General features: G+C 45.1%; 1 protein-coding gene and 1 pseudogene across 1 annotated transcript; both read left to right on the top strand.

Annotated features, from left to right (window-relative positions):
* LOC139404970 (kinesin-like protein KIFC3) lies at nt 1-25,538 on the top strand. The gene is made up of 20 exons (XM_071147522.1): nt 1-144; nt 519-705; nt 1,731-1,836; nt 2,406-2,572; nt 3,287-3,548; nt 12,314-12,489; nt 15,572-15,637; nt 17,176-17,313; nt 18,573-18,770; nt 19,177-19,350; nt 20,469-20,616; nt 20,920-21,050; nt 21,683-21,794; nt 21,920-22,104; nt 22,269-22,373; nt 22,500-22,630; nt 22,862-22,982; nt 23,881-24,010; nt 24,599-24,828; nt 25,120-25,538. Exons 2-20 carry the CDS (start codon nt 607-609, stop codon nt 25,249-25,251), a joined length of 2,811 nt encoding a protein of 936 aa, XP_071003623.1. The 5' UTR covers nt 1-144; nt 519-606; the 3' UTR covers nt 25,252-25,538.
* A 1,203-nt stretch (nt 25,539-26,741) lies between these two features.
* On the top strand, nt 26,742-27,411 carry LOC139404967 (fibrous sheath CABYR-binding protein-like; annotated as a pseudogene).
* The last annotated feature ends 552 nt before the right edge of the window (nt 27,412-27,963 follow it).

Below are 27,963 nucleotides of genomic sequence, written 5' to 3'. Positions count from 1 at the left end.
GAGAGGGGCTGCAAAGGAATGAACAATAACAGACCAAACAGGGAGAACATGGAAGGTTGTGGTGGAATGCAGAATGTTGTGGTGGAATGCAGAATGTTGGATTGTCTGGAACCGACATCATTAATGACATGAAGACAAGTATGGGTAAGAAAGGAGAAGACTAAATGTTTCTGACAGATGGAGAGGAGGAGCGTTTTAAGATCAGAAAACGGATTAAAGAGGAAGATGGAAGGATGATCTCTGAGGAAAGATCAAGAGTAACCAGCCAGATCTATTTAGACAGATCTATGCTAATCGGTCTTTCTCTGTGGCATCCTCATCCGTCAGCATTTGATATTTTAGCTGCCAGAGCCTTTGTTGTCAGTGAATAGGCATCACTCCTTGGGAGATTTGGTGTATTGAAAATGAATCGGCTATAGAACGACATTGTCATCCTCTCTCTCTCTCTCTCTCTCTCTCTCTCTCTCTCTCTCTCTCTCTCTCTCTTCCTTTTATCTCTCTCTTTCTCCTCTCTGCAGAGTGAGCCGAGGCAGTGTTGGACCGTGACAGTGTTTCCCTGGGTATCTAGTTCTGTGACTGTCACTGTGAGTCCCAGACGGAGGGGAGATGTATGCCTTCTACTCCCTGCTAGTTTACATCTTCTACACTGTCTTCAAGAAGGAGGAGGAAGAAGCCCTGGGAGCTGCTCAGGGCGGAGCCTCAGCGGTGAGTCTAGTCACAGCGTCTACGCCCAAATGGAATCCTATTCCCTATAAAGGGAATAGGCACTAATATAATGCACTTGGAAGCTCACAATGTGTAGTATACAGATACCTCAGTAGAGTCTAGTAACAGTGTTTATCTACAGTCCTCAGTAGAGTCTAGTAACAGGGTTTATCTACAGTCCTCAGTAGAGTCTAGTAACAGTGTTTATCTACAGTCCTCAGTAGAGTCTAGTAACAGGGTTTATCTACAACCCTCAGTAGAGTCTAGTAACAGGGTTTATCTACAGTCCTCAGTAGAGTCTAGTAACAGTGTTTATCTACAGTCCTCAGTAGAGTCTAGTAACAGTGTTTATCTACAGTCCTCAGTAGAGTCTAGTAACAGGGTTTATCTACAGCCCTCAGTAGAGTCTAGTAACAGGGTTTATCTACAGCCCTCAGTAGAGTCTAGTAACAGTGTTTATCTACAGTCCTCAGTAGAGTCTAGTAACAGGGTTTATCTACAGTCCTCAGTAGAGTCTAGTAACAGGGTTGATCTACAGTCCTCAGTAGAGTCTAGTAACAGGGTTTATCTACAACCCTCAGTAGAGTCTAGTAACAGTGTTTATCTACAGTCCTCAGTAGAGTCTAGTAACAGGGTTTATCTACAGCCCCACGCAGTTCCTTTGTCTTGTCATCAGAGGATGGTAACCATCAGCAGGACAACCAATCCCATGACAGCAGGGAAACTGTATAGATACTGAGCTATTTCTGTAAGTCTACTGTCTGGGGGATATGTTACTGCTAGTCTCACAGACGTACATCTGAAATGCTATTTTATGTCGGTAGAGAGAGATGGTCATGCTGTCATACATGTTGTGTAGGTTTATTGTTTAAGGTGAACAGCATCTGGGCTGGCAGTGTCATTGCAGGTTGGCAGTGTGTATGTGTGTGTGTCGTGTCTGTGTTGGAGGTTAACACAGTATTTAGTAACACTAATGTCTGTTTCTGCTCTCTGCCATCCCCCTGTCTGTCTGTTGCTGTGATCAGGAGCCAGGACGTGTTTCCATGGAAACAAGGAGCAGGAGGATAAAAGGCCACACCCCCAGGAAGGAGAGGAAGAAAAGGGGGCGTGGCAGCAGGTTGAGTGACTCCAGTGAGTGGATGCTTTATGACAACAATGTCTATAAATAGAGGCAACTGTAACACTGGTTAAATACTTAACTACTGTACTTACTACTGACAGATATCAGTGATAATTGCTGTTATTATGGTATAGATAGATATTTCTCATGGTGATCAATAGACACTTAAATACCAGGCTTAATGATAAAACAAATGTTTTTACCTTTATTTATCTAGGCAAGTCAGTTATGAACAAATTCTTATTTACAATGACTGCCTACGGCCGCCAAACCCGGACGACGCTGGGCCAATTGTACGCCGCCCTATGGGACTCACAATCACAGCCGGATGTGATACAGCCTGGATTTGAGCCAGGGACTGTAGTGATGCCTCTTGCACTGAGATGCAGTGCCTTAGACCGCTGTGCCACTCAGGAGCCCAATAGCTACTGTAGAATAGGAATAACAGGAATGATAATAGCTACTGTTCTGATGTGGTATATCTCTCATGGTGATGTATGGTGATTTCTCATGGTGATTTCTCAGTGATTGATCATATGAATTCATGCCCTTATTAAAATGCTGATGTATTTTCTTCAAGGCAGTAGCAGTGATAGTGACGGCCTGTCCCTGAGTGATGAAGATGATGGTGGAGGTGGTGAAGTGCCCGATATCCCAGCATGCACTCCTCTGGGTGCCTTCCTGTCCTTTAAACAAGAGAACGAGAAAAGGAGGGAGGTCCAGGTGCAGCTGGAGACGGCAGGAAAGGTAGGCTTCACCACAAACACCTTGGCATCCTATTCCCTATAGGCCCTGGTCAAAAGTAGTGCTCAATATAGGGTCTCATTTACACAATAGTACTGTTGCTTCTAGTTGTAGCCATGACCTTTTTAGAACTGATGCTGTATCTAAACTTCCTGCTGGTCTAGTTGTAGCCATGACCTTCTTATAACTGATGCTGTATCTAAACTTCCTGCTGGTCTAGTTGTAGCCATGACCTTATAACTGATGCTGTATCTAAACTTCCTGTTGGTTTAGTTGTAGCCATGACCTTCTTATAACTGATGCTGTATCTAAACTTCCTGCTGGTTTAGTTGTAGCCATGACCTTATAACTGATGCTGTATCTAAACTTCCTGCTGGTCTAGTTGTAGCCATGACCTTATAACTGATGCTGTATCTAAACTTCCTGTTGGTCTAGTTGTAGCCATGACCTTCTTATAACTGATGCTGTATCTAAACTTCCTGTTGGTCTAGTTGTAGCCATGACCTTCTTATAACTGATGCTGTATCTAAACTTCCTGTTGGTCTAGTTGTAGCCATGACCTTCTTATAACTGATGCTGTATCTAAACTTCCTGCTGGTCTAGTTGTGGGAGTCTCCCTTGGTTAAGTACACATGCAATAATTACTACAGTTTCTTGCTTCAAGCCTTGGCCTTGTTAGATGAAATCCATCTAAACCCACGTTTCCTCCTGGTCCAGTTGATGTCTGAGTCTCCCTTGGTGGCGGTGATGTCCCACTTGCTGAGTTTTCTGGAGCAGTACTCCCACCTCCAGCAGCTGCAGCAGCAGGCTGATCAGTACCGGGTCCAGCTGAAGAGGCACCGGGCCCAGCACCGCCGCCAGATGAAGACCCTGAGGACATCGTACCGTCAGAGGCTGAGAGATAAGAACAGCGTCATCGACAGCCTGGAGGAGGTCATCACCACCCAGCAATACACACCGAGCACCCCGGGGAGCGACGGTGAGACAGGGGAGGGAGGGAAGGAGGGGGGTACAAGGAAGTAGGGGGAGAAGGAAGGGTATACGTCAAGCGGAGGGGAGGAGGGGAGGAGAGGAGGTGAGACAAGAAGAGAGAGAGAGAATGGGTTTGGGAGGGGGTTGGAGGGAGGTATTAACATGGTGTGAAGTGGGAGGAGGTGGGGGGATTACAATTCAAGGGCGTTTGAGTCCAGGATCAGAGGAAGAGAAGGAACGACAGAGTGAGAGAGGTGGAGTGGGGGATTGAGATGTTAGGTGGGGGGATTACATTTCAATGGCGTTTGAGTCCAGGATCAGAGGAAGAGAAGGAACGACAGAGTGAGAGAGGTGGAGCAGGGGATGGAGGTGTTAGGTGTAGGGAGACGATGGAAAGGAAGGAAGTGGAAGACAGAGGAGGAGAAAATGGAAGGAGTCCTTTTAAGGAGATTTATGGTAAAAGGTCATAAATGGGGAGGGAGGGAGGGAGGGAGGGAGGGAGGGAGGGAGGGAGGGAGGGAGGGAGGGAGGGAGGGAGGGAGGGAGGGAGGGAGGGAGGGTATATTCCAGTCTGTACTACAGAGAAAAGAAGACAGGCTACACCTGACTGATATATTGACTATTTATTTAGTGCTTGTATGAAAAAACCCAGTGGATGGTTATAATGTCTTGCATCACTTGAAGAGAGTGGCTGTGGAAACTCAGGTATTTACTTTCACTGTAGAGAGACAAGGGAGGAGATAGTGCTAGAGTCATAGAGAGCAGAGGGGTAACGTTCCCATAGGGCCCTGGTCAACAGTGCTCTATAATAGGGTTCCCTTCGGGATGTAGAATACGGCAGAGAGTTTGGGAGAAAGACAATCTATTCCACAATGTTCAGGCTTCATAGAAGAGGGCTGTTGGTGTAAATCAAGTTGGAATTAGGGATGAGGAATGACATCAGACTGTAGTTGTGTCACAAATGGAACCCTATTCCAAAGATAGTGGCCTTTGGCTGGTCAAAGTAATGCACTATGTAGAGAATAGGATGACCTTTGGGATGCAGACAAACTGACCTCAAAGCCATGGATGGTGTTGAGGGATCTGCTCTCCTTTAGATTTAATCAGACAACAGAAGGACAGCCCTCCCTCACCATTATCAACCTATCTGATCTCTGTGTGTGTGTGTGTGTGTGTGTGTGTGTGTGTGTGTGTGTGTGTGTGTGTGTGTGTGTGTGTGTGTGTGTGTGTGTGTGTGTGTGTGTGTGTGTGTGGTTGCGCGCACACGTCTGTAGCATACATGCCCATGCTTGTGTGTATAACCCTGGAGAAACATGCCACTTGATGAACCAAAACGAGGTTCTCTCTGCTCTGCAGCAGAATGTGTGGCTTTCCTAAGTGGGAGACCTCAGGCATTACTTCCTCTCATTACGCGCCAAATAGCGTTAGATAAAGAGATGTATGTATGTATGGTACTATGGTACTTTGCCAGGGAATCAGTTGTTATAACCTATCCCTGTAAGTGTTAGACAGAGTTAGATAAAGAGATGGATGTATGTATGGTACAATGGTACTTGGCCAGGGAATCAGTTGTTATAACCTATCCCTGTAAGTGTTAGACAGAGTTAGATAAAGAGATGGATGGATGTACAATGGTACTTGGCCAGGGAATCAGTTGTTATAACCAATCCCTGTGAGTGTTAGACAGAGTTAGATAAAGAGATGGATGGTGGCGCTATGGTACTTGGCCAGGGAATCAGTTGTTATAACCTATCCCTGTGAGTGTTAGACAGAGTTAGATAAAGAGATGGATGTATGGTACAATGGTACTATGGTACTTGGCCAGGGAATCAGTTGTTATATCATGAATAAACTATCCCTGTGAGTGCTGCTTTCTCTTCCCTCCACTGCACTTACATACCAGCCTCCGTCACATGCTAGATGCTAGACCTCCACGTGTACGTGTCAGATATAAATAGCCCTGGGACAGGGATGGGAGGGGGGCACTTCCCACACTTCCCAGTGTTATGATCCTGGTGCTGGAAAGGAAAGGTTGTTTGGTTGTTCTGCAGGTCTGAGCCGCCTCCCACTCCCAAATGGCAACCTATTCCCTATATATAGTGCAATACTTTTAACCAGGGCCCTGGGGGGAATAGGGTAACATTTGGTCAGGGCCCTGGGGGTAATCGGGTAACATTTGACCAGGGCTGTCACGACTTCCACCGAAGTCGGTTCCTCTCCTTGTTCGGGCGGCGGTCGGCGGTCGGCGTCACCGGTCTTCTAGCCATTGTCGATCCACTTTTCATTTTCCATTTGTTTTGTCTTGTTTTCCTACACACCTGGTTTTCATTACCCTCATTAATTGTTGTGTATTTAACCCTCTGTTCCCCCCATGTCTTTGTGTGGTATTGTATGTTGTAGTGCTTGTGACATGTTGACTGGTGCGCGTCGGGTTTTGTACCCATGTTGATTATTTCTTTATGCCGTTGGTTTTTTAAATTAAACTGCTCCGGCTATTACCTAGTTCTGCTCTCCTGCATCTGACTTCCCTGCCACCAGTTACGCACCCCTTACAAGGGCCCTGGGGGGAATATGGGCTCCCGAGTGAAGCGGTCTAAGGCACTGCATCTCAGTGTTAGAGGTGTCACTGCAGACACCCTGGTTCAAATCCAGGCTGTATCACAACCGGCCGTGATTGGGAGTTCCATAGGGCGGTGCACAATTGACCCAGCATCGTCCGGGTTTGGCAGGGGTAGGTCGTCATTGTAAATAAGAATTTGTTCTCAACTGGCCTACCTGGTTAAATAAAGGTTAAATGAATAGGGAAAGATTTGTGATGCAGGCTGTGTGTCCTGGTGGAGGAAAGGAAAGGCTTTCTGGTTGTTTCTGTGATCGGTGTTTTCTGCAGGCCGGTCAGAGCAGAAAACTGGTGGTGTAAAGTACTGAAGTAAAAATACTTTGAAGTATCACAAGTCGTTTTGGGGGGTATCTGAACTTTACTTTACTTTATTTATATATACTTTACTATTTACTTTTACTCCACTACATTCCTAACGAAAATAATGTGCTTTTTAATCCATACATTTTCCCTGACACCCAAAAGTACTTGTTACATTTAAAATGCTCAGGCAGGACAGGAAAATGGTCCAATTCACGCACTTATCCAGAGAACATCCCTGGTCATCCCTACTGCCTCTGATCTGGGGGACTCACTAAACAGAGAACATCCCTGGTCATCCTACTGCCTCTGATCTAGAGGACTCACTAAACAGAGAACATCCCTGGTCATCCCTACTGCCTCTGATCTGGGGGACTCACTAAACAGAGAACATCCCTGGTCATCCCTACTGGTCATCCCTACTGTCTCTGATCTGGAGGACTCACTAAACAGAGAACATCCCTGGTCATCCCTACTGCCTCTGATCTGGCTGACTCACTAAACAGAGAACATCCCTGGTCATCCCTACTGCCTCTGATCTGGAGGACTCACTAAACAGAGAACATCCCTGGTCATCCCTACTGCCTCTGATCTGGAGGACTCACTAAACAGAGAACATTCCTGGTCATCCCTACTGCCTCTGATCTGGAGGACTCACTAAACAGAGAACATCCCTGGTCATCCCTACTGCCTCTGATCTGGAGGACTCACTAAACAGAGAACATCCCTGGTCATCCTACTGCCTCTGATCTGGAGGACTCACTAAACAGAGAACATCCCTGGTCATCCCTACTGCCTCTGATCTGGAGGACTCACTAAACAGAGAACATTCCTGGTCATCCCTACTGCCTCTGATCTGGAAGACTCACTAAACAGAGAACATCCCTGGTCATCCCTACTGCCTCTGATCTGGCGGACTCACTAAACAGAGAACATCCCTGGTCATCCCTACTGGTCATCCTACTGCCTCTGATCTGACAGACTCACTAAACAGAGAACATCCCTGGTCATCCCTACTGCCTCTGATCTGGAGGACTCACTAAACAGAGAACATCCCTGGTCATACCTACTGCCTCTGATCTGGCAGACTCACTAAACAGAGAACATCCCTGGTCATCCCTACTGCCTCTGATCTGGAGGACTCACTAAACAGAGAACATCCCTGGTCATCCCTACTGCCTCTTATCTGGAGGACTCACTAAACAGAGAACATCCCTGGTCATCCTACTGCCTCTGATCTGGAGGACTCACTAAACAGCGAACATCCCTGGTCATCCCTACTGCCTCTGATCTGGCAGATTAAATTCTTCATTTGTAAATGATGAGTGTTGGAGTGTGCCCCTGGCTATCTGTAAATGATGAGTGTTGGAGTGTGCCCCTGGCTATCTGTAAATGATGAGTGTTGGAGTGTGCCCCTGGCTATCTGTAAATGATGAGTGTTGGAGTGTGCCCCTGGCTATCTGTAAATGATGAGTGTTGGAGTGTGCCCCTGGCTATCTGTAAATGATGAGTGTTGGAGTGTGCCCCTGGCTATCTGTAAATGATGAGTGTTGGAGTGTGCCCCTGGCTATCTGTAAATGATGAGTGTTGGAGTGTGCCCCTGGCTATCTGTAAATGATGAGTGTTGGAGTGTGCCCCTGGCTATCTGTAAATGATGAGTGTTGGAGTGTGCCCCTGGCTATCTGTAAATGATGAGTGTTGGAGTGTGCCCCTGGCTATCTGTAAATGATGAGTGTTGGAGTGTGCCCCTGGCTATCTGTAAATGATGAGTGTTGGAGTGTGCCCCTGGCTATCTGTAAATGATGAGTGTTGGAGTGTGCCCCTGGCTATCTGTAAATGATGAGTGTTGGAGTGTGCCCCTGGCTATCTGTAAATGATGAGTGTTGGAGTGTGCCCCTGGCTATCTGTAAATGATGAGTGTTGGAGTGTGCCCCTGGCTATCTGTAAATGATGAGTGTTGGAGTGTGCCCCTGGCTATCTGTAAATGATGTCTGAGTGTTGGAGTGTACCCCTGGCTATCTGTAAATGATGAGTGTTGGAGTGTGCCCCTGGCTATCTGTAAATGATGAGTGTTGGAGTGTGCCCCTGGCTATCTGTAAATGATGTCTGAGTGTTGGAGTGTGCCCCTGGCTATCTGTAAATGATGTCTGAGTGTTGGAGTGTGCCCCTGGCTATCTGTAAATGATGTCTGAGTGTTGGAGTGTGCCCCTGGCTATCTGTAAATGATGTCTGAGTGTTGGAGTGTGCCCCTGGCTATCCGTAAATGTAAAAAACAAGAAAAGTGTGCCGTCTGGTTTGCTTAATATAAATAATTTAAAATTATTTCTACATTTACATTTACTTTTGATACTTAACTATATTTAAAACCAAATACTTTTAGACTTTTACTCAAGTACTATTTTACTGGGTGACTTTCACTTTTACTAGAGTCATTTTCTATGAAGTTGTCTTTACTTTTATGACAGGTATGACAATTGGGCGCTCTGCTTCTCTGAAGGGAAGTCAACAACAGCTACTGTAGTGTGTTGTTCTGTTCTCCTGCGTTGCTGTTTGTTTTTGTAGACGGTGTTCTATCCCTTCTAATGAGATGTGTTCTATCCCTTCTAATGAGATGTGTTCTATCCCTTCTAATGAGATGTGTTCCGATGATGATCTACACGGTGTGTGAGTTGGGAGATTCTCCACGATCCCCCGTCATTCATACCCAAAGACTCTCCAGGATGTTAGTAGACGGTGTTCTATCCCTTCTAATGAGATGTGTTCCGATGATGATCTACACGGTGTGTGAGTTGGGAGATTCTCCACGATCCTCCGTCATTCATACCCAAAGACTCTCCAGGATGTTAGTAGACGGTGTTCTATCCCTTCTCATGAGATGTGTTCCGATGATGATCTACACGGTGTGTGAGTTGGGAGATTCTCCACGATCCTCCGTCATTCATACCCAAAGACTCTCCAGGATGTTAGTAGACGGTGTTCTATCCCTTCTAATGAGATGTGTTCCGATGATGATCTACACAGTGTGTGAGTTGGGAGATTCTCCACGATCCCCCGTCATTCATACCCAAAGACTCTCCAGGATGTTAGTAGACGCTGTTCTATCCCTTCTAATGAGATGTGTTCCGATGATGATCTACACGGTGTGTGAGTTGGGAGATTCTCCACGATCCCCCGTCATTCATACCCAAAGACTCTCCAGGATGTTAGTAGACGGTGTTCTATCCCTTCTAATGAGATGTGTTCCGATGATGATCTACACGGTGTGTGAGTTGGGAGATTCTCCACGATCCTCCGTCATTCATACCCAAAGACTCTCCAGGATGTTAGTAGACGGTGTTCTATCCCTTCTAAAGAGATGTGTTCCGATGATGATCTACACGGTGTGTGAGTTGGGAGATTCTCCACAATCCCCCCGTCATTCATACCCAAAGACTCTCCAGGATGTTATAAATGTGCATGTTGTGCAAAGCTGAAACACATTCCACATTTCTCTTCTCGTTAGTTGTTTATCGTGTAGCTCGTCTACAACGCAGTGTCTAAACTCTCCCTGTGATAATGTTGCTTTACTCTACTTAGACATTGTTAAATAGTCTTTGAGACATTTAACATGGATCATTTAATATTTACCCAAACTTCATTTAGCATGTGAGGTAAAAGGCAGGTTTAACTAGCAGGCTGATGCCATTACTTCCACCCGAGTGGAAAACATTAAAGCCTGCCCCCCCCCCCCCCCCACATCACATTTTCCCAGGATCACGTGTCTGCATCTGCCCTTGAGTTAAACATCCAGCATCTCCTCTGGCTATGTAGACCCCCACCCCCCCTCTCCTCATTCTCCCCTGTCTCCCTCCAATTACCACCTCTCCCCACCTCCTAAAACAGTGACACAGCACAGTAGAGCTGACAGAGGCTGCGTGGTTCAACCAGAGGCTGCGTGGTTGATTAGTGTAGAGAACAGGAAACAGAAACAGAAACAGTCCTGGCAGAGACAGAACACCATACATCATGCATGAGGAGGAAACTGATTAAAACATCTACTGGGCACCATGTTCTGAGAGGGTTGCACCCTATTCCCTTTCTAGTGCACTACTTTTGACCAGGGCCCTAAAGTACTGTAGCTCTGGTTAAAAGTCGTGCACTAGAAAGAGGATAGGGTGCCATCTGGGACACAGGACTGGTCTCACTTGCTTTGCCTGACCTTTATAAAGGTTGTAGACTAAAGGCAGTGATTGTGAGTGAGGACCATACACCTTCACTTTGTGCATTAGATGTGACTACTGTGTGATGACTATGTGACTACTGTATGACTACTATGTGACTAAAATGTGACGACCTTGTGACTACTGTCTGACTACTGAGTGACTGCTATCTGACTACTGAGTAATTACCATGTCACTGCTGTATGACTACTGAGTGACTGCTGAATGACTGCTATGTGACTACTGTCTGACTTCTGAGTAACTACCAAGTCACTGCTATGTGACTACTGAGTGACTGCTATCTGACTACTATCTGACTACTCTACGGTGTGACTACTGTCTGACTACTGTATGACTACTGAGTAACTACCATGTCACTGGTATGTGACTATTGTCTGACTACTGTCTGACTACTGTCTGACTACTATGACTACTGTGTGACCAGTATGACTACTGTGCGACTACTATGTGACTACTGTGTGACTACTATGACTACTGTGTGACTACTATGACTACGGTGTGACTACTATGACTACTGTGTGACTACTATGCTGGCTGTGTGACTACTATGTGACTATGTGACTACTATGACTACTGTGTGACTACTATGACTACGGTGTGACTACTATGACTACTGTGTGACTACTATGATGGCTGTGTGACTACTATGATGTTGATACATTGTATTTCTACATGATGATGATAATGGTGACAATGGTGATAGTGGTGATGATGGTGATAGTGGTGGTGATGATAGTGGTGATGATGATAGTGGTGATGGTGATAGTGGTGATAATGGTGATAGTGGTGGTGATGATAGTGGTGGTGGTGATGATGATAGTGGTGATAATGGTGATAGTGGTGATGATGGTGATAGTGGTGATGATGGGGATAGTGGTGATGATGATAGTGGTGATAATGGTGATAGTGGTGATGATGATAGTGGTGATAATGGTGATAGTGGTGATGATAATAGTGGTGATAGTGGTGATAATAATAGTGTTGATAGGAGTGATAGTGGTGATGATGATAGTGGTGATGATAATAGTGGTGATAGGAGTGATAGTGGTGATAGTGGTGATGATAATAGTGGTGATAGGAGTGATAGTGGTAATGGTGATAGTGGTGATGATAATAGTGGTGATAAGAGTGATATTAGTAATGGTGATAGTGGTGATGATAATAGGGGTGATAGTGGTGATAGTGGTGATGATGATAGTGGTGGCAGTGGTGACAGTGGTAATGGTGATAGTGGTGATGATGATAGTGGTGATGATAATAGTGGTGATAGTGGTGATGATACTAGTGGTGATAGGAGTGATAGTGGTAATGGTGATAGTGGTGATGATAATAGTGGTGATAGGAGTGACAGTGGTAATGGTGATAGTGGTGATAGTGAGGGATAGAGGCGATAGTGGTGATGGTGATAGTGATGATGGTGGTGATAATAATGTTGATAAGGATGGTGGTGATGATGATAATAGTGGCAATAGTGATGATGATGATGATGATGATGATGATGATGATGAAAGTGGGTGATGCTAATGTTGGTGATGATGTTGATGATGGTGGTGATGATGATGATAATACTGCTGCTGATAATGAGTATAATGACAAAGATGTCTGTCATAATCCTAGAGTATTGTCTGCCTTTAGGTGAGTGTGGTGCTGATATCCCTGGTGCCGGGGCAGGGCTCCACAGGCTGGTAGAGTCTCTGTATGGACTACAGGGAGAGAAGAGCCAGCTGAGGGGAGAACTACGGCTGCTGCACTCCCAACTGGAGCAGAGAGAACAGGACCGACACTCACGAGTACAGGTCTTCCAACATCAGGTACAGTCCATCACACATGCATATGCATGCACGAATGTAAACACGCATGCACACCGAGAGAGAGAGAGAGAGAGAGAGAGAGAGAGAGAGAGAGAGAGAGAGAGAGAGAGAGAGAGAGAGAGAGAGAGAGAGAGAGAGAGAGAGAGAGAGAGAGAGAGAGAGAGAGAGAGAGAGAGAGAGAGAGAGACAGGGAGAGGAGAGAGAGAGAGAGAGAGAGAGAGAGGAGAGAGAGAGAGAGGAGAGAGAGGGAGAGAGGAGAGAGAGAGAGAGAGAGAGGAGAGAGAGAGACAGAGAGAGACAGAGAGAGAGAGAGAGAGAGAGAGGAGAGAGAGAGAGAGAGAGAGGAGAGAGAGAAGAGAGAGAGAGAGAGAGAGAGAGAGAGAGAGAGAGAGAGAGAGAGGAGAGAGAGAGAGAGAGACAGAGAGAGACAGAGAGAGAGAGAGAGAGAGAGAGGAGAGAGAGAGAGAGAGAGAGAGGAGAGAGAGGAGAGAGAGAGAGAGAGAGAGAGAGAGGAGAGAGAGAGAGAGAGAGAGGAGAGAGAGAGAGAGAAAGAGAGAGAGAGAGAGAGAGAGAAAGAGAGAGAGAGAGAGAGAGAGGCATACTTACAGACAAACGTTTGGGGTCACTTAGAAATGTCGTTGTTCTTGAAAGAAAAGCACATTTTTTGTCCATTAAAATAACATTAAATTGATCAGAAATACAGTGTAGACATTGTTAATGTTGTAAATGACTATTGTAGCTGGAAACGGCTGATTTTTTATGGAATATCTACATAGGCGTACAGAGGCCCATTATCAGCAACCATCACTCCTGTGTTCCAATGGCACGTTGTGTTAGCTAATCCAAGTTTATCATTTTAAAAGGCTAGTTGATCATTAGAAAACCCTTTTGCAATGATGTTAGCACAGCTGAAAACTGTTGTTTGATTAAAGAAGCAATAAAACCGGCCTTCTTTAGACGAGTTGAGTATCTGGAGCATCAGCATTTGTGGGTTCGATTACAGCCTCAAAATGGCCAGAAACAAAGAACTTTCTTCTGAAACTCATCAGTATATTCTTGTTCTGAGAAATGAAGGCTATTCCATGCGAGAAATTGCCAAGAAACTGAAGATCTCATACAATGCTGTGTACTACTCCCTTCACAGAACAGCACAAACGGACTCTAACCAGAATAGAAAGAGGAGTGGGAGACCCTGAGTGGTTTCTAACCTCTCTGGTAACTTAGGATGCTTGTATCTTTGTAGTGACTGGGTGTATTGATACACCATCCAACGTGTAATTAGTAACTTCACCATGCTTAAAGGGATATATATGTAGTAAAAAGTACATTATTGTCTTTAGGAATGTAGTGAAGTAAAAGTAAAAGTAGTCAAAAATATAAATAGTGAAGTAAAGTACAGATACACAAAAAAACTACTTAAGTAATACTTTAAAGTATTTTCACTTAAATACTTTACACCACTGCATTTCAGCTTTCATTTTTTATTCATATGTAAAAACGAATAAAAACATCATTGCGTTTAACACTATGGGGTATTGTGACACAAAATCTGGATTTAACCCATTTTAACTTCAGGCTGTAACACAACAAAATGTAGAAATGTCAACAGGTTTGAAACAGTTTCTGAGGGCACTAGATACGTCACATATATGTTGGAATATACAATAATTGGCCGTTTTCATATATGTGACAAATATTTCTGCCTTATATCCACATATATGTGCATATATACATACTACTTATATGCTCATACATATGTAACACATTTAGTGTTCAAATGTTTATTACATATATGTCCCTTATATGATACAATACATCTGAACAATATGTGTTAACACATATGTTACAGGAGCATTATTTCAGTGATACTTGTAGTCATGGTAACAAAACAAAACAAAACAAACGACACGAAACACATCATTTAATCCTTTTCATCGCTTCTCAATTCAGCCATTTGACTGTTTGAAGACATTTCCCACTTGTCCCTTTGTTGCACCTGGGAAGCGCTTGGGCTCATAAACACAATTACTAAAGCTTATCAGATTCAGTTTAGTAAGAAATCCTTGACCATTTAATGCCCTATTTGCAATGATTGATTTGTAAATTCAATTAAGGGATAGCTAACTTTTTTACACCTTATCGTCAGTCAGATGGTTCCTTACCCTGGAAGTCGTCTATGGGCCAGGATCAACTGTATTCCATGTAATCCATCCATACTCTAACTGTAATCCATCCATACTCTAACTGTAATCCATCCATACTCTAACTGTAATACATCCATACTCTAACTGTAATCCATCCATACTCTAACTGTAATCCATCCATACTCTAACTGTAATCCATCCATAATGTAACTGTAATCCATGTAATCCATCCATACTCTAACTGTAATCCATCCATACTCTAACTGTAATCCATCCATACTCTAACTGTAATCCATGTAATCCATCCATACTGTAACTGTAATCCATGTAATCCATCCATACTGTAACTGTAATCCATGTAATCCATCCATACTCTAACTGTAATCCATGTAATCCATCCATACTGTAACTGTATTCCGTGGTTCAGAGTGGTTTAAATAGCCACTATTAACTTCAGGGGATTTGACCACAAACACAGAACTTTGTCTAATTGCCATCATCATCAGCCCCCATAGTTGTTTTGTCAGCCATCTGACTATAAGGTGTAATAAAGTTAACATCTTCAATTTATTGAATTTAAATTGGCCCTAACCCTGTTATGGGGTGTTCATGTTTAAAGGGATAATGAGAGATTTAGAGATGTAGGTATTTTTTCTACTTCCCCAGAGACAGGTGACCTCATGAATACCATTTGTATGTTTCTGCGTGCAGTTTGGAGATGATTAAAGTTAGCGTGCTATGAGTCATAATTAATATTATTTTAAAAACATTACGACAGTACCCACCCGCACACTGTCAAATGCACATTTCCAATCGATGAACAAAAAAAAACGACTCTCTTTTTCAGCATCCAATCCGTCCTTTTGAATCCCATCTTCTTCCCTTTAAACTTCTTGTACAAGACTACAGACGACATACTTCCCCTGTTTCCTCCCCAGATCGACGAACTGAAGAACTGCATCGAGGAGCGGGAGGAGGAGCTGTCCAGACTGAGAACGGACTCTGTAAGCATTCAAGACAATCTGCTCCGTTTGTTATCAGCAAAGCTGCCGCGGTACATGTTTACACTGCTGCTGTAGTCAGAGACAACATGGTGTAGTGTGAAAATCCCTACGGTGTGTCAGCATTGAGGTATCTTTCACTGGCTTGGTTTTAAACCTATAGGGAAATCATACTGGTTAGGCAACAAACAGGCAATATTGTGGGACCGGTATTGACAGGTAGAACCTATTCATCATGCTTTAGTGTGATATAACCTGTTCATCATGCTTTAGTGTGATATAACCTGTTCATCATGCTTTAGTGTGATATAACCTGTTCATCATGCTTTAGTGTGATATCACCTGTTCATCATGCTTTAGTGATCATGCTTTAGTGTGATATAACCTGTTCATCATGCTTTAGTGTGATATAGCCTGTTCATCATGCTTTAGTGTGATATAACCTGTTCATCATGCTTTAGTGATCATGCTTTAGTGTGATATAGCCTGTTCGTCATGCTTTAGTGTGATATAACCTGTTCATCATGATTTAGTGTGATATAACCTGTTCATCATGCTTTAGTGTGATATAACCTGTTCATCATGCTTTAGTGTGATATAACCTGTTCATCATGCTTTAGTGATCATGCTTTAGTGTGAAATAGCCTGTTCATCATGCTTTAGTGTGATATAACCTGTTCATCATGCTTTAGTGTGATATAGCCTGTTCATCATGCTTTAGTGTGATATAACCTGTTCATCATGCTTTAGTGATCATGCTTTAGTGTGATATAGCCTGTTCGTCATGCTTTAGTGTGATATAACCTGTTCATCATGATTTAGTGTGATATAACCTGTTCATCATGCTTTAGTGTGATATAACCTGTTCATCATGCTTTAGTGTGATATAACCTGTTCATCATGCTTTAGTGATCATGCTTTAGTGTGAAATAGCCTGTTCATCATGCTTTAGTGTGATATAACCTGTTCATCATGCTTTAGTGTGATATAACCTGTTCATCATGCTTTAGTGTGATATAACCTGTTCATCATGCTTTAGTGTGATATAACCTGTCCATCATGCTTTAGTGTGATATAACCTGTTCATCATGCTTTAGTGATCATGCTTTAGTGTGAAATAGCCTGTTCATCATGATTTAGTGTGATATAACCTGTTCATCATGCTTTAGTGTGATATAACCTGTTCATCATGCTTTAGTGTGATATAACCTGTTCATCATGCTTTAGTGTGATATAACCTGTCCATCATGCTTTAGTGTGATATAACCTGTTCATCATGCTTTAGTGTGATATAACCTGTTCATCATGCTTTAGTGTGATATAACCTGTTCATCATGCTTTAGTGTGATATAACCTGTCCATCATGCTTTAGTGTGATATAACCTGTTCATCATGCTTTAGTGTGATATAACCTGTTCATCATGCTTTAGTGTGATATAACCTATTCATCATGCTTTAGTGTGATATAACCTGTTCGTCATGCTTTAGTGTGATATAACCTGTTCATCATGCTTACTGTAATCCATTGTGTTCCTCCTCAGGGAGCCACAGACTCGGAGAAGCGGGTTGTGTGTCTGTCAGCGGAGAACGAGAGTCTGAAACAGAGTCTGACTGTCACCCAGGGCCTCCTGCAGCAGCTCTCTGTCATCCCTTCCCAGTCCAGCTCTGTACTCATCAAGGTGAGAATCAGTCCCAAACGGAACACTAGTCCCTATACAATAACCACAAATATTGAATTTTAAGTTGTTTGAAGCTGAAACAGCGTAAAAACTTAAGAATGGGACACATAGAAATACCACACATAGAACAGATCTACCATTCATTAGACTTGCTTTCAATGAGAATGACAGATCTATAACACACATTTATATGTGAATATGGTCTTGCTCTTTGTCTCCCCCTGTAGGAGACCGTTCTCTCTAACAGTGCTCTCTGTCTCCCCCTGTAGGAGAATGTTCTCTCTAACGGTGCTCTCTGTCTCCCCCTGTAGGAGAATGTTCTCTCTAACGGTGCTCTCTGTCTCCCCCTGTAGGAGATTGTTCTCTCTAACTGTGCTCTCTGTCTCCCCCTGTAGGAGAATGTTCTCTCTAACTGTGCTCTCTGTCTCCCCCTGTAGGAGAATGTTCTCTCTAACGGTGCTCTGTCTCCCCCTGTAGGAGAATGTTCTCTCTAACTGTGCTCTCTGTCTCCCCCTGTAGGAGAATGTTCTCTCTAACGGTGCTCTGTCTCCCCCTGTAGGAGAATGTTCTCTCTAACGGTGCTCTGTCTCCCCCTGTAGGAGAATGTTCTCTCTAACTGTGCTCTCTGTCTCCCCCTGTAGGAGAATGTTCTCTCTAACGGTGCTCTGTCTCCCCCTGTAGGAGAATGTTCTCTCTAACTGTGCTCTCTGTCTCCCCCTGTAGGAGAATGTTCTCTCTAACGGTGCTCTGTCTCCCCCTGTAGGAGAATGTTATCTCTAACGGTGCTCTCTGTCTCCCCCTGTAGGAGAATGTTCTCTCTAACTGTGCTCTCTGTCTCCCCCTGTAGGAGAATGTTCTCTCTAACGGTGCTCTGTCTCCCCCTGTAGGAGAATGTTCTCTCTAACTGTGCTCTCTGTCTCCCCCTGTAGGAGAATGTTCTCTCTAACGGTGCTCTGTCTCCCCCTGTAGGAGAATGTTCTCTCTAACGGTGCTCTGTCTCCCCCTGTAGGAGAATGTTCTCTCTAACTGTGCTCTCTGTCTCCCCCTGTAGGAGAATGTTCTCTCTAACGGTGCTCTCTGTCTCCCCCTGTAGGAGAATGTTCTCTCTAACTGTGCTCTCTGTCTCCCCCTGTAGGAGAATGTTCTCTCTAACGGTGCTCTGTCTCCCCCTGTAGGAGAATGTTATCTCTAACGGTGCTCTCTGTCTCCCCCTGTAGGAGAATGTTCTCTCTAACTGTGCTCTCTGTCTCCCCCTGTAGGAGAATGAGAACCTGCGCAGCCGGGTGCAGCACCTGGAGAGTTCCCTGCAGCAGAGGGCTGATCAGCTGTCTCACCTGGAGCGACAGAGCGAACAAAGCGAGTGGAGGAGAGGAGAGGAGCAGAGGAGAAGAGAGGAGAGAGTGAGGGAGCTGCAGCTAGAGCTGGATAAAGAGAGGGCCAAAGAGCCACAGGTCAAGGTAGGGATTGTCTGAAAAAGACACCTTGCTGTATATACAATACCTTCTCATTCTCTTATTTTACCTTTATTTAACTAGGCAAGTCAGTTAAGAACAAATTCTTATTTACAATGATGGCCTAACCCGACCAAACCCTTCCCTAACTCGGACAACTGTGGCCTACCCCGCTCTATGGGACTCCCGATCACAGCCAGTTGTGATACAGCCCAGGATCGAACCCGGGTCTGTAGTGATGCCTCTAACACTGTGATACAGTGCTTTAGACTGCTGCGCCACTCGGTCCCGGATTCATTCAAATGAATCTGATAACAGTTTTCTGATGGTTTGGAATCAGAAACAGGTCTTGTTGAATAAATGGTTTTATATTAACTGAGGTTATAACCTTCATTGGTATTTTCCGGGACAGATTGTCACTCAAACTGTGGAGGTGGAGTCACCGGTGACTCTGAGGCAGTTGGCTGAGGCCAGAGAGAGGAACGAGCAGCTGTCAGAGAAACTGACCAATCAGAACGAGAAGTGCAGACAACTGGAGGAGCACATCAGGAAGTCAGATGAATTCAGCTGTAACCTGCAACACAAGGTGAGAACCAATGAAAAGTAATCTGCAACACAAGGTGAGAACCAATGAAAAGTCACCTGCAACACAAGGTGAGAACCAATGAAAAGTCACCTGCAACACAAGGTGAGAACCAATGAAAAGTCGCCTGCAACACAAGGTGAGAACCAATGAAAAGTCGCCTGCAACACAAGGTGAGAACCAATGAAAAGTCACCTGCAACACAAGGTGAGAACCAATGAAAAGTCACCTGCAACACAAGGTGAGAACCAATGAAAAGTCACCTGCAACACAAGGTGAGAACCAATGAAAAGTCACCTGCAACACAAGGTGAGAACCAATGAAAAGTCACCTGCAACACAAGGTGAGAACCAATGAAAAGTCACCTGCAACACAAGGTGAGAACCAATGAAAAGTCACCTGCAACACAAGGTGAGAACCAATGAAAAGTCACCTGCAACACAAGGTGAGAACCAATGAAAAGTCACCTGCAACACAAGGTGAGAACCAATGAAAAGTCACCTGCAACACAAGGTGAGAACCAATGAAAAGTCACCTGCAACACAAGGTGAGAACCAATGAAAAGTCACCTGCAACACAAGGTGAGAACCAATGAAAAGTCACCTGCAACACAAGGTGAGAACCAATGAAAAGTCACCTGCAACACAAGGTGAGAACCAATGAAAAGTCACCTGCAACACAAGGTGAGAACCAATGAAAAGTCACCTGCAACACAAGGTGAGAACCAATGATAAGTCACCGTATTGGTTTGAACGTCCTCAGAAAAAGGTAAATATGTTCTGTGAAATATTCATGAAGAAATATTACATTCCTGAGAAAAAATGTATTCTACTTCAAAGTTCACAATGATGAGATTTAACAGTTAAATGACTAACCAGAAGAAGAAACTAACGTGTATAATACTAACCTTCATTCCTACCAAGCTATGCAAGGTATTGTCTCCATCCAATATGGCATCCTATTCCCTATGTCACGTACTACTGGACCCATGTTGGCTGGAGCCCAATGGGTCCTGGTCTAAAGTAGTGAACGAAATAGGGAGCAGGGTGGCATTTGGGACGCACTCCAATTCATGAACCTCATCATCATATGCTGAATGTGAATGGGACTGCCTCTCCCAGATTGCAGCGTACGAGCGGGAGATCAGTGTACTGCAGGAGGAACTGCTGAAGGAGATAGGTCACCTGGAGGAGAAGAAGGAGGAGGCTGTAAAAGCTGCAGCGACGTGCTCCGTAGAACACTTCCAGAGCCTGCAGGACCAGTTCTTTAGTGAGTCCCATCTAATACAACCTTCAGAAGCTTCTACAGGCTGTGCAGATATGCTATGATGGGCTTGTTGAATCTGGGAGTGCTGTTGATTCATAGGATGTTGTGCTTCATGCTCATCACATCACCATTGAGCATCTGTGACAGTCTTTCTTTCTTTCTTTCTCTGTCTCTGTGTGTGTGTGTGTGTGTGTCTGTGTCTGTGTCTGTGTGTGTGTGTGTATGTGTATGTGTATGTGTGTGTGTGTGTGTGTGTGTGTGTGTGTGTGTGTGTGTGTGTGTGTGTCTGTGTGTGTCCTGTGTCAGACCTGCAGAAGCGTCTGACAGCGCTCCCTCCGACCCTGCGCACCATGAAGACAGACTACGCCAGCCTGAGGAGCCAGGTCCGCAACTTCTCCGACTTCTACGGAGCAGCCATCACCGACGCCAAGAAACAGGTCCCACACAACACTGCTGCTGGATTAACCAGCGTTGTTTCAAGTCAAATCAAACTTTATTTAAAGTGCGATTTAAACCCACAAAACTGTAAATCAATCAAATGAAAGAGATAAAAACCAAACAGAAGGCAGCAGAAGAGATGTAAAGAGAAAACAATGTCTGAAGTTACAGTAAAGATATAACATTAATTAAAGGCCAAGCTGAAAAGGTGTGGTGTGTATTCACCGTTTATCTCTGGCCTGTCTGTGTAGATATCAGCAGCCTATGAGTGAGATTTCACCGTTTATCTCTGGCCTGTCTGTGTAGATATCAGCAGCTATGCGTGAGATTTCACCGTTTATCTCTGGCCTGTCTGTGTAGATATCAGCAGCTATGAGTGAGATTTCACCGTTTATCTCTGGCCTGTCTGTGTAGATATCAGCAGCCTATGAGTGAGATTTCACCGTTTATCTCTGGCCTGTCTGTGTAGATATCAGCAGCTATGAGTGAGATTTCACAGTTTATCTCTGGCCTGTCTGTGTAGATATCAGCAGCTATGAGTGAGATTTCACCGTTTATCTCTGGCCTGTCTGTGTAGATATCAGCAGCTATGAGTGAGATTTCACCGTTTATCTCTGGCCTGTCTGTGTAGATATCAGCAGCTATGAGTGAGATGTCGGAGGCCAACAAGGACCTCCTGGAGAAGTACAGGAAGGAGGTGGCACTGCGGAGGAAGTACCACGAGCAGCTGGTCGAGCTCAAAGGTATGGTGAAACAACGTCCATATGAAGGAAGAGACTGGAGGAGGGAGTCTCTTTGTTCTATTGAAAAAAAAGACAATTATATATAACGCTGTATCATTATTAAAATAAACTGTCATTGTTGCTAGGCAACATCCGTGTGCTGTGCCGTGTGAAGCCGGTTCTGAAGGAGGACCAGCATGAGGAGGGCCAATCGGTGGTGGTAACCACGGACCCCAACAACGAATCAGCTCTCTCCGTGCTGAAAGGGCAGGGCCGAAGCCATAACTTTGAACTGGACCGTGTCTTCCACCCTCAGGCGACTCAGGAAGAGGTATTGAGAAACTCAGCCTCCATTACGAGACACAGTACTGTCACTTCTCTATCTATTTAAATGAGTGGCTCAGGGGTGGTATTTCAGTTTCTGTGGTGTGACTCAAAAAACAGCAGTGACTGTGAACGATACTCGCTAACCTTTGGTTTTCTACTGTGTCTAAGGTCTTCCAGGAGATCGAGCCCCTTGTGACATCCTGTATAGATGGATACCACGTCTGCATCTTTGCCTATGGGCAGACTGGCTCTGGGAAGACCCACACCATGGAGGTGTGTTGTAGCACTGCATACCAATGTGTAATGTGAGGTTTATCAACGTGTTGTTGTTAAATAAGGCTGAATATTTGATTGAAATTGACTCGCTGTATCAAAATCTCCATCCTGTGTTGTCGTCAGGGCAGCACAGAGAACCCAGGCATCAACCAGCGTGCTCTGAAACACCTGTTTAGTGAGATAGAGGACAGGAAGGACATGTGGACGTACACCGTGACTGTCAGCTCTGTGGAGATCTACAACGAGGTGCTCAGGTACCTTCACAGCTGCTCTCCTTCCCTCTCAATGACTGGCAGAAAAATATCCCAGCATTTAGAAGTGGTGATATGTTTTATGATTCATTATTCGAGTCTTCCGTTTTATATTTGTGCTACTATATTGTTTTATATTAGTAAAGGAGGCCTTAAATATATGAAAAGTGCTTTAAGTTAGTGTTAGTGTTGTGATAAACTGACAATAACTTCCTGTTCCTGTTCTGTCCCCAGAGACCTGCTGAGTAAGGATGGAGAGAAGCTGGACATTAAGATCAACCCAGACGGAACAGGACAGCTGCATGTCCCTGGACTCCGGCTCATAGAGGTCAAGAGCTTCCAACACATCAAGAAAGTGAGGAGACTCACATTTATTTTTCTCAGGGTGAAAGTCCTGGTAACTTTCCAGAGATTTCCTGCTTATTCCCTGATGATTGGTAGAATCTTCCAACCATTATTTCTGGAAAACCTGGGAATTTGGGGAGAGTTACCGGAATTTGGCAACTGTATACTTTTTTTCAGTGAGACTGATTTATCCAACTATATCAATAGATAATTTCCTTGACTTTTCGACCTCAAATTGAATAATAATTTAATATACTGTATTAAGCCATTTAACAGACGCTTTTATTCAAAGAAACTTACAGCCAACTGGCAAACATTTTACGTATGGGTTGCCCAGGGAATAGAACCCACAATCCTGGTGTTGCAAGAGCCGTGCTCTATCTGCTGAGCCGTGCTCTACCTGCTGAGCCGTGCTCTACCTGCTGAGCCGTGCTCTACCTGCTGAGCCGTGCTCTACCTGCTGAGCCGTGCTCTACCTGCTGATCCGTGCTCTACCTGCTGAGCCGTGTTCTACCTGCTGAGCCGTGCTCTACCTGCTGATCCGTGCTCTACCTGCTGAGCCGTGCACCTACCTGCTGTGCCGTGCTCTACCTGCTGAGCCGTGCTCTACCTGCTGAGCCGTGCACCTACATGCTGAGCCGTGCTCTACCTGCTGAGCCGTGCTCTACCTGCTGTGCCGTGCTCTACCTGCTGAGCCGTGCTCTACCTGCTGAGCCGTGCTCTACCTGCTGAGCCGTGCTCTACCTACTGAGCCGTGCTCTACCTACTGAGCCATACATCTCCATCAGAACCCTAATGGTTAATTTACTGTAATGGGAAAGTGTATACAATCATATGAAAATATGTTACTTGCAAGTTTCCTATAATTCTATATCACATTTCCATGAAATCTGTCACTTCCTGTGTAGCTTCTGGCGCAGGCGCGTCGTAACAGGATCACCTTCGGGACCCAGATGAACCAGCACAGCTCTCGTTCTCATGCCCTCCTCATGATCACTGTGTTGGGGACTGACCTGGCCAGCGGGGCCAAGACCACAGGTACGTCACATCACACCTTAGAGACGGGACACACAGTGCCAACTAACCGTTAGAAGCAGCAGGTGGCTGTCCTATTGTGATCAGAACAGCGGCTGTCCTATTGTGATCAGAACAGCGGCTGTCCTATTGTGATCAGAACAGCGGCTGTCCTATTGTGATCAGAACAGCGGCTGTCCTATTATGATCAGAAAAGCGGCTGTCCTATTGTGATCAGAACAGTGGCTGTCCTATTGTGATCAGAACAGCGGCTGTCCTACTGTGATCAGAACAGCGGCTGTCCTATTGTGATCAGAACAGCGGCTGTCCTACTGTGATCAGAACAGCGGCTGTCCTATTGTGATCAGAACAGCGGCTGTCCTATTGTGATCAGAAAAGCGGCTGTCATTTTCTGTTCATTTCCCACGTGATTCTACATGCTGAATCACCACCGTTCATCGACGCCCGCTGCTTTTCACCGTTCGTCGGCGAGGTGTGTTTTGTCCGGGGTGCACTACTCATTTGGCAAGTGGGCCGGTTCCAAATATTGAAACGATTCAAGGGACCAGAAAATGTTATGTTAACGGGTGATTGTTTTTGTGACATCTGCAGGCAAGTTGAACCTGGTGGACCTGGCTGGCTCTGAGAGGGTCTGGAAGTCAGGAGCTGAGGGAGAGAGGCTGAAGGAGGCCCAGAACATCAACCGCTCCCTGCTGGCTCTGGGGGACGTTATCCAGGCTCTGAGGGGGAAGGAGAAACACATCCCCTTCAGAAACAGTCGCCTCACATACCTGCTGCAGGACTCACTGGGCAAGGGCAACAAGACAGCCATGGTGGTGCAGGTAGGGACTCAGGACAGTACAGTATGTCTGATACACACAGATTACAATGTCTGTATATCCACCTATATGTATACCCATAGGGCTGGCTTCCCGGACATTAAGCCTTGTCCTGGACTAAAAGCATTCTGAATGGAGAAGTCCATGCTGTATTTAGCCTACACATTACAAGACAACTAGGCTAAGGTGGTGCAGCCTGGCTTACACAACATACAGTACACTACATCAAACACACTGATTATACTGTCATATCTGTCTGGAAGTGTCCTCTCTGATCCTCTGGTCCTCCTCCAGGTGTCTGCTCTGGAGAGTAACGTGGGAGAGACCATGTGTTCTCTGAAGTTTGCTGAGAGGGTTTGTAAGGTGGAGCTGGGGCCGGCGGCCAGGAAGATACAGAGAGGAGGGGGAAGCCATCAGTGTGACTAGAACTCCCCTTCCTGAAGTCATCCAACTTCCTGTTCCCATGGACGACCAGGACTCCAGGGACTCAACAGACACGCAGCCAACCAAATACATCAACTAGCAATAACAACAACAACCAACCCCCTCTGCCCAGTCAGCCAGTCAGTCTATCAGTCTGTCTATCAGTCAGCCAGTCAGTCTATCAGTCTGTCTATCAGTCAGCCAGTCAGTCTATCAGTCTGTCTATCAGTCAGCCAGTCAGTCTATCAGTCTGTCTATCAGTCAGCCAGTCAGTCTATCAGTCTGTCTATCAGTCAGCCAGTCAGTCTATCAGTCTGTCTATCAGTCAGCCAGTCAGTCTATCAGTCTGTCTATCAGTCAGCCAGTCAGTCTATCAGTCTGTCTATCAGTCAGCCAGTCAGTCTATCAGTCTGTCTATCAGTCAGCCAGTCAGTCTATCAGTCTGTCTATCAGTCAGCCAGTCAGTCTATCAGTCTGTCTATCAGTCAGCCAGTCAGTCTATCAGTCTGTCTATCAGTCAGCCAGTCAGTCTATCAGTCTGTCTATCAGTCAGCCAGTCAGTCTATCAGTCTGTCTATCAGTTCGCCAGTCAGTCTATCAGTCTGTCTATCAGTTCGCCAGTCAGTCTATCAGTCTGTCTATCAGTTCGCCAGTCAGTCTATCAGTCTGTCTATCAGTCAGCCAGTCAGTCTATCAGTCTGTCTATCAGTCAGCCAGTCAGTCTATCAGTCTGTCTATCAGTTCGCCAGTCAGTCTATCAGTCTGTCTATCAGTTCGCCAGTCAGTCTATCAGTCTGTCTATCAGTCAGCCAGTCAGTCTATCAGTCTGTCTATCAGTCAGCCAGTCAGTCTATCAGTCTGTCTATCAGTCAGCCAGTCAGTCTATCAGTCTGTCTATCAGTCAGCCAGTCAGTCTATCAGTCTGTCTATCAGTCAGCCAGTCAGTCTATCAGTCTGTCTATCAGTTCACCAGTCAGTCTATCAGTCTGTCTATCAGTCAGTCTATCAGTCAGCCAGTCAGTCTATCAGTCTGTCTATCAGTCAGCCAGTCAGTCTATCAGTCTGTCTATCAGTCAGCCAGTCAGTCTATCAGTCTGTCTATCAGTTCGCCAGTCAGTCTATCAGTCTGTCTATCAGTCAGCCAGTCAGTCTATCAGTCTGTCTATCAGTTCGCCAGTCAGCCAGTCAGTCAGTCAGTCAACCTATCAGTCTGTTTATCAGTTTGCCAGTCAGCCAGCCAGTCAGCCAGCCAGTCAGTCAATCAATCTATCAGTCTGTTTATCAGTTCGCCAGTCAGCCAGGCAGTCAGTCAATCTATCAGTCTGTTTATCAGTTAGTCAGTATAAAAGCTACCAGGTGTGTATTCAGTGAGATTAAATATTGAGAATATTGCAGATTCTCTAGTCTACCGATCATAATGTCTGTTCATGTCATGCACAGGAGGTTGGTGGCACCTTAATTAGGGAGAACACATGGTTTCCAGGTGTTTGATGCCATTCCATTCGCTCCGTTTCGGACCTTATTATGAGCCGTTCTCCCCTCAGCAGCCTCCTGTGATGTCATGTCTGTTGAAGGTTCTGTAACGTTACACCCACCTGAACAGACCCCAGCTTTAACATTACATCCTCCTGAACAGACCCCAGCTTTAACATTACATCCTCCTGAACAGACCCCATCTGTAACGTTACATCCTCCTGAACAGACCCCAGCTGTAACGTTACATCCTCCTGAACAGACCCCAGCTTTAACGTTACATCCTCCTGAACAGACCCCATCTGTAACGTTACATCCTCCTGAACAGACCCCAGCTGTAACGTTACATTTACATCCTCCTGAACAGACCCATCTGTAACGTTACATCCTCCTGAACAGACCCCAGCTGTAACGTTACACCCACCTGAACAGAACCCAGCTGTAACGTTACACCCACCTGAACAGACCCCAGCTGTAACGTTACATCCTCCTGAACAGACCCCAGCGGTAACATTACATCCTCCTGAACAGACCCCAGCTATAACGTTACATCCTCCTGAACAGACCCCAGCTGTAACTTTACATCCTCCTGAACAGACCCCAGCTGTAACGTTACATCCTCCTGAACAGACCCCATCTGAGTCTAAAATTATCCTGATAAAGAAGGGCTATGACTTGAGGTCTCTGTGACAACATCATCAGGATAACAGATAAGATTGAAGGGATAGGATGTCTCTACTGTCTCCTGTCTGCTGCTGTTCAGATAAGAAGTCTCTACTGTCACCTGTCTGCTCCTGTTCAGATAAGAAGTCTCTACTGTCTCCTGTCTGCTCCTGTTCAGATAAGAAGTCTCTACTGTCTCCTGTCTGCTCCTGTTCAGATAAGAAGTCTCTACTGTCTCCTGTCTGCTGCTGTTCAGATAAGGCCCATGTCATCAGCTCATCTGCATGATGCACCAACCAGTATGACATCATCAACAACACACTAACCCGAGTGCCAAGACAACCTCTACCTTTGAAACTTCCCACTAGAACCACAACTAAACAAAAACATGCTGTTTCCTTTGACTGAATTGCCAGGAGTTCTTCATCAGGGGTTGTATGTTTCAAGTATCTCAGAATATGAGTGCTGGTCTAGGATCAGGAACTCCATGTAGTTATTGTAACCGTCTTCATTATGACCTGAGAGGCAAAACTGATCCTAGATCAGCACTTCTACTCAGAGACATTTTGGGAATACAGG

The sequence above is a fragment of the Oncorhynchus clarkii genome, unplaced genomic scaffold (assembly GCF_045791955.1).
Source record: "Oncorhynchus clarkii lewisi isolate Uvic-CL-2024 unplaced genomic scaffold, UVic_Ocla_1.0 unplaced_contig_10381_pilon_pilon, whole genome shotgun sequence".
In the NCBI taxonomy this organism is placed as follows: domain Eukaryota; kingdom Metazoa; phylum Chordata; class Actinopteri; order Salmoniformes; family Salmonidae; genus Oncorhynchus; species Oncorhynchus clarkii.
Note: the sequence above shows the minus strand (reverse complement) of the source record. Positions and strands in the feature narration are given on the sequence as shown.